Source organism: Lycium barbarum, chromosome 12 (genome assembly GCF_019175385.1).
Source record: "Lycium barbarum isolate Lr01 chromosome 12, ASM1917538v2, whole genome shotgun sequence".
In the NCBI taxonomy this organism is placed as follows: Eukaryota; Viridiplantae; Streptophyta; class Magnoliopsida; order Solanales; family Solanaceae; genus Lycium; species Lycium barbarum.
Window position 1 is genome coordinate 11,714,180 of NC_083348.1, and position 14,462 is coordinate 11,728,641.

At 35.9% G+C, this 14,462-nt stretch overlaps 1 protein-coding gene across 1 annotated transcript; it reads left to right on the forward strand.

The window, feature by feature from the left end:
• Positions 1 to 2,504: 2,504 nt before the first annotated feature.
• On the forward strand, positions 2,505 to 8,632 carry LOC132622573 (uncharacterized). The gene is made up of 2 exons (XM_060337192.1): positions 2,505 to 2,686; positions 2,781 to 8,632. Exon 2 carries the CDS (start codon positions 7,549 to 7,551, stop codon positions 8,395 to 8,397), a length of 849 nt encoding a protein of 282 aa, XP_060193175.1. The 5' UTR covers positions 2,505 to 2,686; positions 2,781 to 7,548; the 3' UTR covers positions 8,398 to 8,632.
• The last annotated feature ends 5,830 nt before the right edge of the window (positions 8,633 to 14,462 follow it).

Consider the following 14,462-nt stretch of genomic DNA (forward strand, 5'->3'; position numbering starts at 1 on the left):
ACCTGGAGAGGCTGTTTCAAATTGATAAAAATATTATCTATAAAAGTATCCACACGGGGGAAATTTCTTCTGTAACACATGATGATTTTCCCTAACAATAATCTTTCAATTTTAATAACTAAACACAAAGATCAATATAAAACCCATGATATGGCCCCCTATTATTCTAAAAAGTTACTGATAACTCATAGGGGAGTTGGCCAAAAGGCTATTTTGAAAGGTTATTTTGCCAAAAGGCCATAAGTGCTCAGAAATTTGTGCTTTGGCCACCATTTATGACGTCAGCATGTCAGAGAAGTGTTGTGTCAAACCCCAGCCCCAAAGTTTTGAAAAATACACTCTGGCCCCCACAGCCCCAACATTTTTATTACCAGAAATAAAAAAAAAAAAAAATATTTCCCTCCAAAAGCTCCCGTTTTCTGTAGTTTTCAGACCATTTTTTCAGTGAAAATTCCAGCTTTTCAACGGATAATCGGTCCCCAACGACGGAAAGCTTCCGTAGTTCAGCTATTGTAAGTAAAATCTATTAGAAATTGTTAAGAAGGAGCTTTCCTCATTGTTGTAAAAGCTCACTTTTCCGGGCTCATTCAGACGTTGTGTCAATTCTCCATTCAAATACCTCAGTTTGCAACTGGTAAGAGCTTTATCCCTGCTCTTTTTGGTTTTGCGTCTAGTACAGCTCTCCGGTCAGTAATAGGCCACAGTCATCAACGAGTCATCGACCATGCATAGAACAAAGTCATAGTCTATTATATATTTTATTATGGCATCGATTGCAGAATATACTATAGTAGGTGGTGATTACATAAGTGAACGGGAGGAGACCCCATAATGTTGGAATTGGAATTCTGTGAGCAAGGTGACAGTGCCGATTGATGTGCGTCGCAATAGTACGAATAATGACTTGGTTACGAGCGTAATAGAAAGTGGGGAGTTAAATTGTGAGCCTAGCGACTTGCGCATTAGTTCTATGATTAATGCTTTTCCCACTAGGGGAAAAACCCATCCCTCATATCGAATGATAGACAAGTGGTATTGTACATGCTTGACATTGTTGCTGATGGTTCTAGGCCTATTTTAAGAATAATGTTGTTGAGAGGTCTCAAGTTGGTTCTACATCAGCAGCACCAGCCCCACCCACAAACCCACCGCTGCCACAGCCGCCAGCCGATGAAGCTTCAATACAACAAGAGTGCATGGGTGATCTTTTTATGGATATGGATGATCCTGATAGTGATGAAGAAGAGTGTGATGGAAATGATGGGGGTGATGGGCAGCCACCAAGTGGTTCACAAAGCAATCACAACTTCATTGATGGAACGGGTTTTTACTGTGTGCAAACATTTGAGAACAAAGAGTATTTAAAGAATTTATTGAAGAAAGCCGTAATAAAGACCCGGTTTTGTTTTAAACCAAACAAGAGTAACAACAAATATTATAAGGTGGAATGCACCTCTCCTAATTGTGCTTGGATGTTACGGGCCAATAAGTACGACAACTCGAATAGGTTTCGCATTTACAAGTACGTTGATGATCACACTTGTTAGGTTGAACACATCACGAGCACTCAAAAGTATGCCTCGGCAGTTGTTCTTGCATCAATCTTGATGAATGACTATATTGACAACAAAGGGCCAACGACAAAGGAAATCTAGAGTTCCATTGTAAAACAAGCTATTGGTAGTGTTGGAAGGCAGGTATTGTTGACACATAATGTTTTACCTCCCATAATTTTCTTTAATTATCTGGACTCCTTGAAATATTAAAACAGAGGGAAATATATTTTTAGAAAGTCAAAATAATTTTCTGAAAAAATCTATTGAGGCTATATTTTGCCAATTTTGTCTGATAAGATAATATCTACAATATTATAAATTAATTTAAGTATTTTTCACAATTAATATACTTTTGTTAAATTAACCAAGAAGAGAGTGATAATTTTCCATGATTATTCACTTAATTGTATAAACCGTTAAAATAGCAATTTGCAAAGTATTTTACTCTGTTTAATTCAAGGAAAATTGATTAATTAAGTAAATTGACCATTTTTACCCCTCATTTCTTATTTAATAGAATTTTGCTTTTTATCATAATTAATTAAGTTGTGGTTGTGATTGATTTTAAAATTTGCCATTAAGCGGCTGTAATTAAAACAATTAGTTATTATCCAATTATGGCAAATAGCCAAATTTAATTAAGGTATTTTGGTAAAAAACTTAGTTATTATCCCTTTTAAAATCTGACCAATTAGCTTTAAATGGGGTCTTTTTTTTTAATATTCAATTAATGGGCATCTTTTTTAAAATTGGGCTATTTGTTAAATCTTGCATACTCACCCGCCCATATATACATGATATATATATATATGTATAAGTAGGCGAGCCTTTTATTTGTCTCTTAAATTGGGCCGAACCTAACCCAATGAAAGGCCAGACCCGGCCCACGGTGCCTAAGTATTTATGGGCATGTCCTCATCCAAACAGACCCCTTAAGGGGTCAGTTGTTTTTTTTCAAGGGTTTGGGATGAAACCCTAGCGCCGCCACCGCGTCCATTTTCTCTCCTGTATCATCATCGCCATATTTGGCAAAGTAGCAGGTGTACACCACCTTTTTCAGGCCTTGCATGGCCAGATCAAGCAAGCATTTAATCTTCGTCTCCAAATTCACCAAACACAATTTTAGAAAGGTACAATCCTTTCTTTTTCTTCACTTTTCTGCATTTTCAACGTATAGAACTGAAAGGCTTTAATTGGTTTTGTTTGTTTGCGATTTGAATTTAGGGATTTCTATTGGCTCATGAGGAACCAAGGAGATGGACCCGTTCTGCGTCAAATCTGACCCTCTATGCGTTTACATTCTTGGATCTCGACCTTTGATTGTGATTTAGAAGGCAATCCCTTGAAGATTTGCAAAGTCCCACATCGAGTTTGAGGTTGGGTTTTTCAGATCTGGGGTATCTATATAAGATGTTTTATTTCGCATTATAAAAAGGGGAGATTTTGGAGGCAATTTGAAAGATTATATCATCTTGCATATAAAAATCGAAATAGCTAGGGTTTTGGCAAGTTTGCTTGGAAACCTTGATCTTTTCAATTTATTTTAAAAAAAAAATTAAATAGTTGTGCCTGCTGTGTGGCTAAGGGTGGAAGAAAATTGTCTTCCAGTTTATTCTTGGTTTGGCGGCTCATCAAAGAGGTGATTTATTTTCCCTCAGTTATTTTTAGTTTATTTTCAGTCATTTATATATTTTAATGCTTGTATGGCTTGATGTTTGGGTTATTTGTGTTGTCTTTAGTCTTATAAATGCTAGTTTTGTTTTAGTTTAATCTTGTTTTACTTGGTTCTGTAGTTGTTTAGCCTTATGTGCACTTGGAAGATTAGTTATGTAGATTTTAAGAACTCATTTGTATATTCTTTGATTAAGTTATGATTTAGTTTTAGGTAAATAACCTGTTAGTCATGTGAATATGTGTTTTATTCTTCATGATCAGTGTCTTGAGTTTTCTTGTTGAGCTATGCTTTTTCTGGTTATGATAGCTTGAAGTCTGATCTATGTAATCAAGGATTAATTAGTTATGAGTCCTTCTAATATGGAAACTCTTCAGTTTAGTTATATTCGTTTAACCTTGATCAGTCATATGTTATAAAGCTTGGGGTCTATTTGCCCATGTTTGCATTTACCTTTGTTCCTGTCCATACATTGTTATAAGTTCATTAGGTATAAGTGTTTAGATAATGAACATACTAACTAATTAGTATGCCCCTATGTTCAAAAGGTAATGATTTGGTTGGTTTTGTTTTTTTAAAGTCGTCACCTTGTAAAGTTCATCAGCCTTGCTTGGTTTTGTTTTTTTAAATGAGCCTCAGTTAATGTTTTTGAGTCTTCTATCATGCTTAAAACCCAGCTCTGTTTGATGTTTAATTCAACTTGGCTCATGAATAGCCACTATTTTCCCTGTTTGAGTCCAGCTTTGTACTTTTACATGATCCACTCAGAAATTTGAAGCTAAATGAATATGCAATCCTTCCTGCCATTTTCTGGTTGATTTTTTTTTTCTTTTCAAAAAAGGTTTTCAAAGATAACCATGCTCTAAACCAAGTCTATCTTACTCTTTCTTTTATTTTTGACACTATTTGAGAGTGAAACACTCAGGCTCAACCTTCTTGGTCAGTTTTGTTTCGATCTTGTGCCTAGTTGCATTTTCCTTGTTAAAAGAGTTAAACACTTTTTCGCTGAAAGGATGATCTGTTTGGATTTTGAATTTGCTTTAGGTTTCCTAGTGGTTCTCCCGTGTTAGGGATCTTTGTTTTGGCAGAAAATGCTCAATTTGTAATTGGTCTATGAGACTTTAAAACTGGAACATTTTTAGTTGTTGGAAAATTGTCAAACCTCTTTTTTGGTAAAGTTTATATGTTGTGTTGATTTTAAAGTATTCTAACTTAAGTAATTGATAACTTGATAGGTGGCCTGTTTAGTCATTTTATTTTGGCTTGTTCAGTCACTTTGTTTTGGATTAAATGGTTTCACCTATTTACTAAGGTGACGACAAGTACTTGTCCTTCAGGAAATACTGGTTTTAAGTTGTGTTTGCTAGTTCACTACAAAAGATAACTAAACTAGAATTCTAGGCAGTTCACTTGAGTATATTAAAGTATGTTAAGTGAGTATAGCAGCCCTATTACTTTCTCATGTTGACAGGTGACAACTGATTTAAACCTTGGTTTCTTTGAGAAATGAACTAGTTCTGGGAACTGCTACTTACTTGATGACTTGTGTGACACCTAATGGCTGTTAATTGTTTCTCTTTGGAGGCTAGTCACTCATTACTTAAGTTTATATCTTGTGTTACTCACTTAGAGAATATCTCCTTGAATTGGTTGAGTGTTGATGCTATTAGATGTACTGGTTCTGTAACTATGGCTTATCTCTTGCTTTTGTCATGACTGTGTGGTAGAAGTACTTAAACCTTTCATCAATCCTGCTTGAACTTAATAGGGTGTTAATGTTTGATAAGATACTCAAGTCTACTAAAATGCACACCTAGACATATTGATTAGAAGGCATTTTGCTAACACTATTTATGTACACTTCATCTCCCATAATACTGTGAGCCTAACACATAAGTGGAGGGGCAAAACAGCCCTTCGGGATGAAGCTCAAACCTTCCCTGGTGTCTACCATATCTGGGGTTCCTGGAAACCCCTTGGATCTTGTGTGGCATCAGGAACAAAGGGGGTGAGAGGTTTCCCTTTTGGGCTGTTCTGATCTCTCCATGGGTGTGTAAATCCATGGCATATTGGTTGGTGGTGGTGTATGTTTGTTTCATTAACATTATTCACTTTTTGTTTTAGTGAAGTAGCCTTATGTGTCTGTTTATTTACCCTTTGGTTCTGGACTTTGAATTTGCTGTTGATTGGCTTGTATAAGTCTAAAAAGACCTTGAATAGTATATTTTTCCTCATCTCCTCTATGCATTAACTTTCTCACTTATATACTAGGTGATATACCAAAGTATACAAGGTATATTCAACTCTATACCCTCACATGTGTATAGAAGTGGATATATCCAGTATATTTAAAGTATATCATTCTTGCCATTTGGGAATATGAGCTTGCATTGTGTCAATTTAAGTCTCTTGGGCCGACTGTTTTTGTTTTAATTAATGTTTGGGCCTCCTCTAGTATTTTAAATAAAACTTTTACTTGGGTTGGATGTTTTTCCTCTCTTTGTGAATCTAGTTAAATAGCCCATGTGGCTTTGGGATTTTCCTTATCATTTGGGCCTTACACTGTTTTCTGCCAAAAAAAAAAATGTTATTACTTAGTGATCTACTTGTTTAGTTTATGAACTTGTTTGGCTAGAATGCAAATTATTTTGTGACTTAGCATCCTTACTCTGGCCAAATACTAATCCTAGTCTTTTGTATGTTTCATGGGAACCAACTCTGGGCCCTTCTGGGCATCTCCTGCATCAATATTTGTTGGCCTAAGGCCCAACCTCCCTCTCTTTGATCGAGTACGCTAAAGCATAGGAAGGGAAGCAAATATTCATTTTGGAAGTCCCGCCAATAGGTGAGAATGGCACTAATGGGCTTGGGTAGGCCCATCAGTTTAAAAGTTTACTTTCTTTCTTTATTTTCACTTGCCATGTATGTATGCGTATATGTATCAAACATGTAAATAATGAAACCCCTGTGCATGTGTAGAATTTAGGAAATCAACGCTTGGTATTTTAGGAAGTCGCTCAAAACATTTTCAAACTTGGTCAATTTCTGGTTTTACACGACTAAAATTGGTACTCATTTTAGTTTTGCTAAAATTTTAACAATCAAACTTACATTTTTGGATAAAGTAAATGGTTTTTTTTTTCTCAAAAATGGCCAATTAGCAAGTTTTGGACCTTCGATGAGAGATCTGGAAACTATTTACTTTAAAAAAGGCAAAAATAACTTTTGGGCCTTCAGCCCGTTGGCTTTGGTTATTTGTGAAGTATGAGGTTGAAACGAATTTCGGATGAAAGGCTGGAAGAATAGCTTGAGGTTCATTTTGATAGGTTTTGAGACATTTTAAACATTTAAGTAAAATCTCGAAATGGTTTAAATATTAGAAACTTGAGTTTTTTTTTGAGAAAAAATTGGGTTGGTGGAAGTGGACTGCTGAACTCAAATATTTTCAATTGTTTGGGCTAAAGCACAAAAAACTTATTGGACTGAAATACATTTTGGACCAAGTATAAGGATGTGATGGATTTGGACTTAGAATACTATTGACCTATGGCTTCAAATAAAAAAGAAACAAAACTGATTTTTTTCATAAATAACTTACATTTTTCATATATATATACCAAAACAGAGATACACTCCATATTTTCATAAATACGTATAAAAACCCGTAGGTACTAAACCCATTTTTTTATGACTAGAATAGTAGCTACTCTACTCGGGAGAAATTCCGAGTGTGTCCTAGTCCGGCTACAAAGTGAGTTGAACACTTACGCGGATTTTTTAAAAAAAAAACCAAAACCCCTTTTTTATAAGGGGACATTTTGCCAAATTTGTTCCTTGAAATTATGATATGATATAAAAAATGACATTTTTGCGGAAAACTAAACATTTGTAAACAAATAAGTACATTAATCACACATTGAATCTCGTAGGTCAACTGTATTCTATGGATTTTTAATACTAGGGTGCGTAAAACCTTCCCTAGGGGATCACCAGAACCCTTACCTCGAACTTTGATCCAAAAGATTTTTACTTTTTTTGGAAAAAATCTTTAAACCCAATTTTCCTAGTTTTTCATAATAAATTAGGTGGCGACTCTAAAAATATTAAAATCCAATTAGAGCACCAACAACCTCGTGGTAACTTTTATGCCTTACCAGCGTAAAAGCGAACTGTAACAGGTGTAACGGCTAAGAATATGACAGAAGCACGGGCATGCTTGCTTACCGACTTATTTGTACATGGTTGAAAATCTAAATCCAGGTTCCAAAGTTTGCATTAGTCTTGATGATGTGGACAGGTTCAAATATTACTTCGTAGCTTATGGAGCTTGCATTCGTGGATATAAACACACGCGAAAGGTTATTACCATTGACGACACACATTTATACAATAAGTATGAGGGTGTGTTGTTTATCCGCCGTCGCACAAGATATTGAGAACCATATCTATCCAATTAGTTTTTACGTGGTGGACAAGGAGTGTGATGAATCCTGGACCTACTTCTTCGAGGAGCTGAGGTGCATAATCGCCGATGAACCAGACTTGTGCATCATCTCTGATAGGCGCAAAAGCATAGCCAACAGTGTTTCCATAATTTTTGAGCATGCTCATCATGGACTATGCATAAAGCATCTTGGTGATAACCTTCAGAGTAATTTCCAATGTGGAGATTCTCTTCATGTATACTATGATGCAGCAAAGGCATATGGTTACCAAGAGTTCAATGAACATTTTCAACAATTAAGGGATAAATTCCTCGAAGCTGCTAATTACCTCAAGTTTGATATTGGATTTGACAAGTGGAGAAGGGCATATTTTTCAGCAAATAGGTACGATAACATTGCTGAGTCGCTAAACTCAATGTTGAGGGATGAAAGAGAGTACCATGTGACTACCTTATTCACTTCCATTTCTAGGAGGTTTGCTGAAATTTTCAGGCAGAGACGTGCAGATATCAACAGTTCAATCAATTTATTTTTGCCTCCGGCTGAAAAGACACTAAGGGAAAAGATGAATAAGGGCGACTCCTTGTTTGTCAATAATATAAACGAGAATGCCAACGAGTTCTCCATAGTTGGAAGGGGCCTAACTGCCAAAGTAAATCTACTAAACAAAACATGTACTTGTAGAGAGTACAACTTGTGCAATTACCGTGCGCTTACGCGATGACAGCCTTGAGATTGAAGTACAGACCTGATTATGGTTCAAGCATCTACGAGTATTCCTCGCCCATGTATAAAGTCCCGTCTTACATTCTTGCATTTGGGGAAACTATTAATGTAGTCCCTCCAAAGTCAGAATGGGAAGTCCCGGAGAAGTACGCAAACATGTGTTGTCACCTAATTTTTGACCTCTCGTAATTTATTTTAAGTGCGCGGCGTCCTTGGACAATAAATAAAATCAGTTGTGCGCCCTAAAGGGTGTAGGTAAATTTTATGAAATTATATGGGATAATATTTCACCCTTGTAAATTTGATAAAGAAACCTCCAGGGTATTTTTATTTTTTTTATTTATTTGATGATATTTAAGGAATATTTTATTGAAAATTAATCAAAAGGGCAAGAAAACCCTTTTTGGATAATTATCTGATTAATTAATTAAATCAAGGAAAATTAGTAGTTCTATTCCAGTTTTATTGTCCAAGGCACTTTGGGTAATTAAAAGAAGTGATGATTTTACCCTTTAAATCTTGATTCTGTGTGCATTTACATAGTTGATTAATTTTTCTTTTATCTGGTCAATTAATTCAAAGCAATATCTACAAAATGATTTCTATTTTATTTATGAGTCATGTTTTAAATTAGTCAAGTCCTAATGGAATAATAATTATTTTTCTTTATTTATTTATTAGTTTATTTTCCCCCGGACCTTTTACGCATATATATACATATATACACCATGTATATACCAATATACATGGTGCATCTACATATATGTGTATATATATATATATATATATATATATATATATATAGGCCCAACATTTTAAGAAATAAAGGACCAGGCCCAGTCCAATAAGGACTGGGACCCGGTCCATTAAGGGTTTAAAATAGGGGGAGTATTATACTCTTCCCATCCGTTCACAAAAGAAGACCCTAGGGGTCTGTTGCAAATAAAAGAGAGGAGAGGTAGCTAGGGGTAAGACCCTAGCACAAAGGCCTCTAAAATCCACCGCTTGACCCTCGGTTGCACTCACAAAAGGTAAATACCTTTTAGTTTAAATGCTTTACATTTATGTCATGTTTAGTTAATATGTTTTCTGTTAAGTTAGTATTTTAGTTCATTGTTTTCTTACTGGGATTCTGCTTATGTTGTGTTTAGTTAATAAGAATATGTGAGATTTTATGATAAAGATTAAGTAGTTATTGTTCTTTATGCTTAATTTCAGTTTTGTGTGATGTTTAAATAGCATAATTGTATGGTCTATGACAGGATTTGAGTTAGTGTATTAGCTTGTCATCTTTTATCTTGACTTTGTCTACACTATACCTAGTTAAGGTGTGTGTGGGTGGTTTAGGATAGATGTCTAAGTCAATATGCTGGTCCATTCCCTTTCTTTTCAGTTTGTGCCTACATTGTGCCTGGTTAATGTAATTGTTTGTGGTTTAGTACCAAGCTCAAACCTAATGTACTTGTTGTGATTCCATTTTGATTTCTATCTGCATTGTACCCACTTAAGGAGTTTTATGTGAGGTTATGGAGTAGTTTCAAGTTGATACGTTGTTTTATTCAACTTTTTTTTTTAGTTAGAATTTTTATTCATGCTTTGTGACTAGTTGCTCCTTTTTCCTTGTACCTAATCTAGGCTATAATATTAAGCTAATGAACTTGCCTCACTTAGATATCCATTTGGCTTTCCTACTTATACCTTTGGTTGTTCAGCTGTGACTAAGGACCTTTAAGTGTGGCTTGGGATCATGGTTTGAGTTGAGGGGGATTTGTCTAATATGGATCTTCCTCTGGACTTCTTATTTTATCATGACTGTCTAAAAACATCTCTGAGTGTTCTATGTAAGGGTCTAGGTTGTAGTTTATACTAATGTATCGATACACCTCAGAAATTTCGGATTTGTTGCCTTGTGAGTAGACTAACGTGAGCTTAAGGTGATTATGAAACCCTTATGAGATTAAGGAAGGTATTAGATAGCTTAAGGTACATACTATAATATTTTGAAGTTATATGAATATATGAGCCTAAGTTTGTTGAAGGAAGTGAAATGCAAGTCGTGTTCGGAAAGATTTTCGCTATAATTGAGCTAATACTTATTTGGTAATGTCTTGAGGGGCTGCTATAGGGCCTATCGTATGGTTAATGAAGTGTTATATAAGTGCCAAGAAGGTTCCACAAGGATTGAAAGTCAAACGAATCAACGAGAGAATGTTTCGGATAACTGTCAGTTATACGACCTCTTATACGGTCCGTATAACTTTATACGGTCCGTATAATGGGGTCCGTATAACATGACCTTTACAGAAACGGATATTTTCATGGTGGTGTTATACGGTCCTTTTATACGGACCGTATAAATGGTTCGTATAAGTCCATCGGGCTGCTTTTTAATTTTTGTATAAATAGACGACCCTTGTTCTTTTATTCATTTCCCACTTTTCCACAAGTCTTGAGAGCTCCAAAACCCTTCTACAAGCATATTCCACTCCAACCCAAGAGAAAACAAAGATCAAGAGGCAAGAATCATGATATCAATGTGTCAGAAGTCTTGCTAGGGTTAGTAGACAACAAGAAATTCTTGGGTATTGAAGCTAGGGTTTTCATATAAGTTGATAGCTGCTCCAAAGCTCATTCTTATGAGATAAAATGTTAGTTTTCATGCTTATTTCATGTTATCATGAATGCTTAGTTGTTGAACAACTTGGGTAGAAGAAAAAAGTAGAAATGAGGTCTAAATGTAGCTTTTTTGATATTTTTTTAGTAGTAAGCTAACTTGAGTCATGATTCGTAGTGTGATATGGGTATAATCTTGTTATGGAAGGTAATAATAGTGATGAGGAAGCATTGTATGAAAATGTGCTACGGATAGGTGTGGAGTTGCTAGTATAAGTTGATCATGAGAATGAATTTTGAAGACTTAATGGAATGTGATTACTTGATTATGGTATTGTGGTTATTTGGGAGTTGTTTTGTAATATGGTGGAAGTTGATGAAATAGGGAAAATGCTACCCAATTTTCGTTAGATCATGAATTGTTCTAGTTGAATTTAACAATATCAGTAAGGCTTAATCATGGCATGAATCCTTCTAAATGTAGATTCTCCAAGCTTCGACGGGGAACGCTAAGTAGTTAAGAAGACGACGAGGTATGTAAGGCTAACCCTTCTTTCATTAAGGCATGATTCCTTTGCTATATACCTTCTCATAGGTTCCAAAATGTTTCCCAGATGACTCCATCCCTAGCATTACTAAATTACATGATTTTCAATATTTTCACGATGCCATTGCCCCCTTTATATGATAGTTGATCCCCTAAGGAAAGATGTAACGAAAACAATGTTGTGGATGATACTTATGGACTAGTATGTATACGTGTATAAGTATGTATGACTATTATGTAACACCGAGCTTATATGACCGGGTATGATACCTATCGCACGCACACCACTGTAGTTGGGTATGGATAACACTGAGTCTTGGTAGGGCCAGGTAGATATAATGTCGAACCTTATTATGGTCGGGTATGTAAGACACCGAACCTCTATGGTCGGGTACGATACTACTACAAATATAAACGTATGAAATGAAAGATCCCCATTAGAAAAGGGGGTAAGTAAATACGATGAACAACGCTAGAGGTATAAATGGCTTCATTATCCTATAACTTCTCTATCTCATGTCATTCATTATGCTTCTATTATGATGTTGATTATGATTTACACACTCAGTACATTATTTGTACTGACGTCCTTTTGTTTGTCGACGCTGCGTCATGCCCGCATGTGGACAGGGAGACAGACTTGACCCATAGACTGCTTGTTCAGAGACTGCATAGGGGAGCTCCATTTGATTCGGAGCTGCAGCTTTTAGGTACCATTCTTTTTTGTATATATGGGCATGTCAGGGTCTTGTCCCGTCTATATGATGTTACATACTCTCTTAGAGGTTCGTAGACAGTTATGTATGGTTAGATGTCTTGTAGCCTTGTCGGCTCATATTTTGTATATTATTTTGTTAGCCTCGTTGGCTTGTGTATATGAATATGGGCATTGTTGTTGATGATGCTATAAATGTGTCGTTGCCAAATGTGATTAGTATTATCGACGTATAGGAAGCATGAGTAGGCCATGTGGCTCACCTAGATGTAAATATGAATGTACGATGAGAGGTGTCCGAGTGGGTTAGCACCGGGTGCCCGTCATGGCCCTCCAGTTGGGTCGTGACATGTATTGCTTGGTATAAGTCCTGTGCTCTGAATCAGGATCAAAATGGGTCAGTTGAAATCATGAGTGGTCTAGTCTTGTGTATCTCATGTAGTAAATTAGTTTCATGGCTGTTAGTTTGAAGTCACAAGCTCTTTTGAATGACTTGATTTGCCTTATGTCTTGTTATTTTATCATTTGGGGGTTTGTCCTGGTCTGGGGATTAATTGAGGGAAGGGTCAAGGAGTCTGTGTGAAGTGAGTGTCTAAACTGGTCATTGCCTACACTATGTGTCCTATGTGATGATGTATTATCTGGGAGCTTGAAGTTTTGAGCCCAGCTTGATCATAGTTTGCCTTGCTTGATCATATGTGTCATAGGAAGAGTAAAGTCCTCCTATGTTAAAAACTTGTTATGCTGAATCAAGGCTGGTCATTGTTTGTCCTATGCGTTTATATGTTAGTTAGGAGTTTGATGCCTTAAATCTCATTTGATCATAGTCTGTCCTGCTTGATCACATGTGTCACGGGAAAGTCAAGTCTTGTTATGTTGAACCCAACTTGATTATTTCTTGTCTCATTATGGTTAAGTGTCATGGGAAATTCAAGTCTTGTTATGTGGAACCCAACTTGATTACGGTTTGTTTCATTATGGTTAAGTGTCATGGCAAAGTCAAGTTTTATTATGTTTGAACCCAACCTGATTATTGCTTGTTTTATGTGGTTATGTGTCAAGAAACAGTAAAGGCTCATTATGTTAAACTCTAGCCTGGTTGTTAGTGTCTCACCTAACCATATACCTGTGGGAAAGATTGAAAGTCTAAAAGGATTAGACCTAGTCTGGTCATCACATTGTCTTCTCTTAAATAATTTTGTTTGTTTGAAGTTGAAATTGTCATGTGCCGGACCTGGCTAGATTATATCTGTTCTCTAATGGTATTTTGGTTCTAAAAAGTAAAAATATATTGTGTGCTCTTTGTGGAATCTCACTTGTTTCACTTAGTAACTTGTTTGACCTGGTTCCTGTTGTCTCACCTAAATCTTACAGACTTGATAAAACTTGGCATTTTGGGGCTACAATAATGAATATTGAAACAAAGGTTTTAAAAAAGTGATTCTAGGGGGAAGGGTTTTAACTTGACCAAGGTACTTCACTTAGTTCTGCTTCTTGTTTGGTTGTCTTGTTTGTAGTAAATATGAGAATTTTGATGGACTGCTTCTAAGTAGAACATGTGGGGTGTGTGGTTGTGATGTGATTGAGTCTAAAAGGTTTTTCTAAGGTTGCTATAATAGGCTAGGTTCAGGGCAGTTCTAAGATGGCCCATGCCTGATAAAAAGATGAGGCAAATCACCTAGTCTTACAGGTTGGTTAAAAGGTAATTGTTATGTGCTTGTCCTTAACTAGCAAATGGAATATGGCTTTTGATAAAAGGGGCATAAAAAGGATTTTAAGATTGATAGTTTTGGCTAGGAATGTATGAATGCGTGTATGGCCCATGGGCCATGTCTGTGCGCAGGAAAACCCTTTCTTTTAAGAACTTGCCACCTAGTTACAATAATAGGCAAGTAAGGGATAAAAGAATGAAGGATGATGGGATTTTTGGGGATCTTGGTTACAAATATTTCTTAACTTATCCTTGTATGGTCTTCTCTGTACACTGTGGTGTTTTCTTTTGATATTGAGAGATGAATTCTTTCAAAAAGAGTGGGGATAAGGCTAAAATGATGGTGTGGAAGTCTGTTGATTGTCTCTTTGTATGGTCGGGTCCTGATGGAAAAGAAAAAAATGTGTACGCCTTTTGAACTACAATGTGGTAAAAAACAAAGACTTTTCTATGATCTTGGTTTTAAGTTTGAAGTAG

Coding starts and splice junctions, on each gene's coding strand:
- LOC132622573 (XM_060337192.1), top strand. CDS start 7,549: ATGGAGCTTGCATTCGTGGATATAAACACACGCGAAAGGTTATTACCA.